Here is a 6,066-nt window from a genome sequence, read left to right as displayed (position 1 = left end):
ATCCAAAGTATCTGTCTTGACACAGGAAAAACATAAGAATTCCACAACAAATAAACTGAGAATAAAATGCCAATCCCCCACATTATAAAACAGAAGTGGCATTGTGAATTCGGCTGGGCAGTTCATTTACTCCGGCAAAATACTGATGTATCTATTATATTATTACAGCATAACTTATATTTATCTAAGAATCTTAAAATAAAATAGCAAATACATTTAGCACAAAAGCCCTCTGGCTTTGAGCTATGACAAAAATGGCATAAAAAAGAAGAAAAAAAAATGCCTTTCATGCAACAGTCCAGAATGGACAACAGGCAAACTTGTACAGCGATTCTTGACTATGAAGACTAGCTTTCACTCTTTCAAGAAGTGCTGTGGCCTCCTAGACCAAAACGTCCAAACGAGCAGTTTCCTTCCACCTCCTGCCCCATTTTCAGCAAGATAAGCAGGGACAGGGAAGATGGCAGAAAATCCCAACATCAGTAATTTAGCATAACAGGGCTCTGAACAGCTTGGTTTATTAATAGAACGCAGTTGACTCTCTTATGGAGAGATGATAATAGTAATAATAACAGGGTGGATTATTCAGTGTGAATAAAACCTACCAACAGGACAGACCCATGCAGAGTTCACGAGCAGCAGGGCTTAACAGCACAGGTACAGCACCACGTGAATGCGCTGCGGGCCACGCTGGGCACAATCAGCCACAGGACTAAGCCCAAACTAATAAGATACGAAGCAGTGCAGACACCTGCACTAAAACAGCAAGACTGCAAGGCAGGAGCACCACAGATGGTTTCTTTGCTTGGACAAAGAACAGAAAAGCAGAACTTGTGTCATGTTAAAAATACATTCTCTTCCACAGGGACCAAATCCTGACACAAGTAATTTTCCTCCATGTATGAAAGTAGGATGAAAGGACCTTCTCCCTCAAAAAGCTGTTTTCTCCAGCAACATACCCATCCAAAATACATCACAGAAGATGTATTAAAAAAATAATGATTACATACAATTTTTTTACGTGACCTGCATTACACTGTATGTATAGGCTGGATTGACCTTGAAAACAAGGCAGGATCATGCCCCCAAAAGACTACTGTTGTTTGCCGAACCTAAAAGTGAGATGATAGTTCATTAATTCAGTGACAAAAGACTTTATGAATAAGGAGCTGAGGCATCTGGCAGCATCCTACATCCTTCAATTGAATCCAATCAAACTCCAGTTCAAAAGAAAAATGAAGAGGTAGTATCTGTCTATCTGTACGTCTCTGTAGATCTCCATCCCATTAACCTTACCCCCAACAACAGTCATGGCGAATAATCTGCACACACTGAAGTAGCATCCACTGTTTTAATGGAGCAACACTAACCAACAGGATTCACTGGGGCACCCCGGGACAGTGCAGAAATGCTAGAGGCTTCCTAAGATGTGAATCCCTTCTCTTGCTGATACGCTCTAGTATTCAAACCTGATGTGTCATGAAAGATGCAGATGCAAAAATACTTAAAACTTACAGTTAGACAAGGGTTGCGGGTGGTATGCATATTTGGTGACAAACAGATGAGAATAGTGGGGAAAATGGCCTCAAATGCTTATGAATGAAGCAGTTGCAAAGTCAAATAGTTTTTTTTCTCTGGAAAAACTAAATATTTGAGCATGGGCAATGGCCAGCAGCTCAGTTTGCAGGCAGAGCAATTAAATACCTACACACAGCAAAGCACTACCCAAAGGAAGAGAAGTTAAGTTGCTTCATCAGTAAAGATTGTCCATCCAGGTCTCTGAACAAGGCAAGGAAACCATGGGAAAGTCAAACGCTTCTGCGACTGACGACCATACTCACAGTCTTTAATTTTATGTCTTTAACCAGAGAAAACCAAACAATCTGGATTCTGTCATTTCTTAACTTCTGAACACTTGAGTTTGCCGTTAGTGCTCTTTTAACGTATTTTGTTGTAAAAGACACTGCCAGTAAAGCCAATTGACCACCTTGACCTCTGCATCACTGGCATGGAAGTGGCATGAAATCATACTGGAGATATTCAAAATCCGTCTGGACACAGTCCTGGGCAACTGGCTTGAGGTGGCCCTGCTTCAGCAAGGGGGTTGGAGCAGATGACCTCTGGAGGCCCTTCCAGGTCCAGCCATTCTGTGGTATTCCTACCTCGGTGACCTGAATACTTGTTGGGTATGAGGATTCCTAATGGTTACTGAAATAACCTAGTTATTGAACCTAATTGTTATTGAAAAAAAGCCTGCCAGTGTAAATGCCCATTAGTTCCATTTCAATGCTATTCACATAACACTGAAATGCTTTTAAAAGACAAAAAACCAGAGCTGTGAATAATTGACCACTAGCGCGAGCATGCGACGTCTGTACATGACCAACACACAACCCATTCCTTTGTAATACAGGATGTTTTGACACTGGATACATTCTCACTGGGGACCAGAATGAGATCACCACATCCGTTCATATAAGTAATCACACTTCTGCCCGCTAGTGACACACCTTTAATTTGACTGCAAAGGTAAACAAGAGAGGTAGTTACTAAAGTCTCTTTGAACTTCAGTTTATTTGAAGTTTGGCATTTTTGAGATGGTCAACATCACTTTCCTTCCGCTGAAGAAGAAAATAATTTTATCTCCAACTTGACAGGGAGAGGAATTAGGGCCACCACACCAATTTGGAAAATGCTACTTATAACATGGCTTATGCATGTAAATCCCAAGCCTTGAGATATATGTGATTAATCACAGATGCTGCATCTTTCAAGTAGTGTAGCAATACTTAACATTAGATCAAACAAACACTGCAAGGAATAACTCGTGAAATATATGAAAACTTCAGTGGATCCTTCTTTGTGGAAAAGTATCAATACAAAAGGCTCTACCTTTCCTCTACCATGAACTACCTGGTCTATGATATGCACAGAGGAAAACAGTACCATGACTCCTTTCAACTGGTATACACCCAAAATTTGACAATTTTAATTTTTTTTTACCATTAGAATTTGGTGCCAGGGACAGAAAGAACATAAATTTGAAGGAGAAAGTAATTTTCCTACCCTACTCCAGTATGGTATAGAACTTCATACCATTTATCACACTTAAAAGAAAGTAATAAACTTCAGATGGTGTTATTATTATAGCAAAACAAGTCTTTCTTGTACTATGTGTATTGAAAACCCATAATTACAGAACTGTTAGACAATGACAAATGCTTAGACAATTCTGAGTACTTCCAAGGTATCCCCAAGCAGTCAAATTGCTCTTTCTCAAGTCAAGAAACGTGAGAAAATACGTGGTTCTCTGATGGCACAGAGAGTTGCTGAAAGATCAAAAAATCACCACCCATGGAGAGCAGTAGTTCAGCATATACCTGCTCTTCAGTGAAAGCTTCTCTCTGAGGGAAAGATCTCCAGGGTTGGTTGATTTTTTTAATCCACTGAAGCAATCATGACGTGGGGAACCACTGCAGGTACTACAGCAAAGTGTCATTTTGCAACAGCCAAAAATCAGATGAAATGTAGGAAATCTGCATTTTCAATCTGAAGGTGAAGCAAGGAGATAGGAGAAAAAGTGAAGACAAAATACTATACTTGCTAACGAGCTCCCTTGCCTTGTGGGTGAACTTGTGCCAGGCACGACTAAAGAAAATAAGTATTTTAAATTACCACAGATCAAAACAGATCACAGCATGAAATTTTATTTTCAGGATGGGGGATATCCCTGTCATCTGTAAAAACACATATGGTAGCTTTGAGGGGGTTTTGGTTTTTTTTAGTATAAGGTGTGAATTTCCCTGTGAAACCACATATGCACTACAAGGATAGATTTACTATCCCCTTCCTGCCTTTCAACAGTCCCTCCCTAAGCATAGCTTGTGAACATGCTGAGAGCACAGACTTCACGGACAAGACATTAGTTTTCACAGGCCAATGATTTTTGTTTCACTGAAAACACATTTACCTGCCAAAGGCCAAGTTCTCAGTTGGCATAAATCAGTGCAGCTCCTTGCCTCAGCCACCTAATTCCATTTGCAGGCTTTATTTAAGGTTCAAATGATAGCTTCACATATGCCTCTCCCTCTCTCCATATGAACCCTGCCTAGTAGTTAAAGGAAACACTTACCTCTAGAAGTTCATCGCCAATATGCATCCTTCCATCTCGTCCTGCAGGTCCATCTGGATTGATACCAACTACAAAGATGCTCATACGAGAGCGGTCCTTGTTGCCAGCAAGACTCAGTCCGAGCCCATTTTTGTCTTTTTCAAGCTCAATAATGTGCAACTCTCCCAGTAGATCTGCATATCTTTGCCTGATTTTTTCTAGAAAAATCAAGAAACATAGAATGAGTTATAACATAAAATAACTTACATGCAGATATTCAAGAACATACACAAACACGCTAGAAGTTGATGGCTTCTCAGCATTTACTCTTTGTTAACAGAGGTCTTTCCAGCAGACTCTAAAATACCATTTGCAGTGCTTGTATTACTCACACAGCATCAGCTGCAAATACTATTCACATTAAAACTGCACTATTTTAATTATTTGTACAACAGGCTGGTTCTAAACCAAAAATTTTTTGAAAGGAGGGTAAACAAGGGAATTCCAGAAGCACCTCAATCTTACCTTACAAAAACTATCAATTTCAGGAAACTCTCATAAAATTAGAGCTGGTTAATTAACCACTGTGGGAAACTGAAGTGCTTACTATTGCAAACATACTGCAAACTTACATCTCAGGGTAGAATCTTTTACTTTTGTTTCTTTCTGGTGACTCAGAAATATGCTTACCATGCTCTGCTTAACATTATGTGCTACCGTGCAGATGACTACTCAAAGCAGATGTCAGTGACAATGTATATGAATGATTACATTTTTAAATGCAGCCTCACTTGGTATTAAGGTAGTCATTTGTCTTTTATCTACATTTCAACCATTTCTGTGACAGAGTGCAATATACTTACAAAGTTATTTGGAGCACATTGTGTGTCTGTGGATGCTGACAGTTTAATCTGAATGTCTTTTCAACACTGGCATACAAACATCTATAACTATTGCTTGCAAGGATCAATCACAGCAAGGGTAATTTTTTTTCTGTCTGATTGTCCTTTGCAGATTTTAAAGCCAGCTTCATAACACCACCTGCATCCAATGCTTCAGCTGGGCCACACATTAAAAAAAGCAAGTCAAAGTATTTTGCTGTGGCTGGATGTCATGTTTAGTACAGAGCCCAAGGTGAAAGAAACTGCTGCATTATGCATCAAGAAGAGAAATAAGAGATATTATATGTTCAATCATATCCCTGAGTCAGCAGCAGTAGCTAGATCAATATTAGCTATTACCATTCCACCGGGGAAGCGTATTTTAATAGTATGATTTAACCACTGTAGTGAATGTTCCCATGACAACAAGGAAGAGGGGAGACAGCTGGGGAAGTGAGAGGGAAGCAACTAAAAGTGAATAAAAACTGCTGAGAAGAAAGATGGTGAAGTAGAGGTGTTCTTTCCACAGACCCTGTGCAGGCTGCCACGGTGATTTAGCCAAACTTGGGTCCACCCCGGTGGCTCTCCTCTCCGAGGATCCTTCCTGAGCAATCGTTCCAGCTGTAGCAGCCCCTCATGCTTTGGCAGAGACCACTGGGTCAGGGGGAGCAGCCTCCTGTCTCTGACCCTCAATGCATCCAGGAGCATTACCTACACTCAGAGAACACGGACAAGAACCAGCTCTCCCGTCGCTGTGTTTACAGGCTGGCATTTTCCTGCCGTGCTCAAAATCCCCAGTGGCCTGGAGCCTGAGCCTAAAATCATGGGGGCGTGTATTAAAGGTAAGATGTTATCCCTGGAAAGCTGTAAAGCCCTACAGAGGTTTGCATAAAATCAGAATATCATAAAAACATTAGAAACGTCACTTGTTACTATCAATTATATGCCAAAAATTCATATAACTGCATTAAATGGCAATCCATGTAGCTGCGCAGTTCTTTAATATATTTCTTAACTAACAGGGTCAAAATGTAATTAGAGGTGTGACTTCCTCCTTGAATTTGGAAAGTGTTT

General features: G+C 40.3%; 1 protein-coding gene across 1 annotated transcript in view; it reads right to left on the bottom strand.

Annotated features, from left to right (window-relative positions):
- Positions 1 to 2,892: 2,892 nt before the first annotated feature.
- INADL (InaD-like (Drosophila)) overlaps positions 2,893 to 6,066 on the bottom strand; it is a gene marked incomplete at its 3' end in the record, with an annotated part of 89,560 nt that continues 86,386 nt past the window's right edge. The window contains exons 27-28 of the mRNA XM_009587598.1: positions 4,129 to 4,329; positions 2,893 to 2,918 (exon numbers count right to left, since the gene is read on the bottom strand). Coding sequence (XP_009585893.1) covers positions 2,893 to 2,918; positions 4,129 to 4,329 — 227 coding nt within the window. The remainder of the gene's footprint in view (positions 2,919 to 4,128; positions 4,330 to 6,066) is intronic.

Source organism: Fulmarus glacialis, unplaced genomic scaffold, assembly GCF_000690835.1.
Source record: "Fulmarus glacialis isolate BGI_N327 unplaced genomic scaffold, ASM69083v1 scaffold29890, whole genome shotgun sequence".
Lineage (NCBI taxonomy): Eukaryota > Metazoa > Chordata > Aves > Procellariiformes > Procellariidae > Fulmarus > Fulmarus glacialis.
The sequence above is the reverse complement of the archived record's forward strand: the minus strand, read 5'-3'. Positions and strand labels throughout refer to the sequence as shown.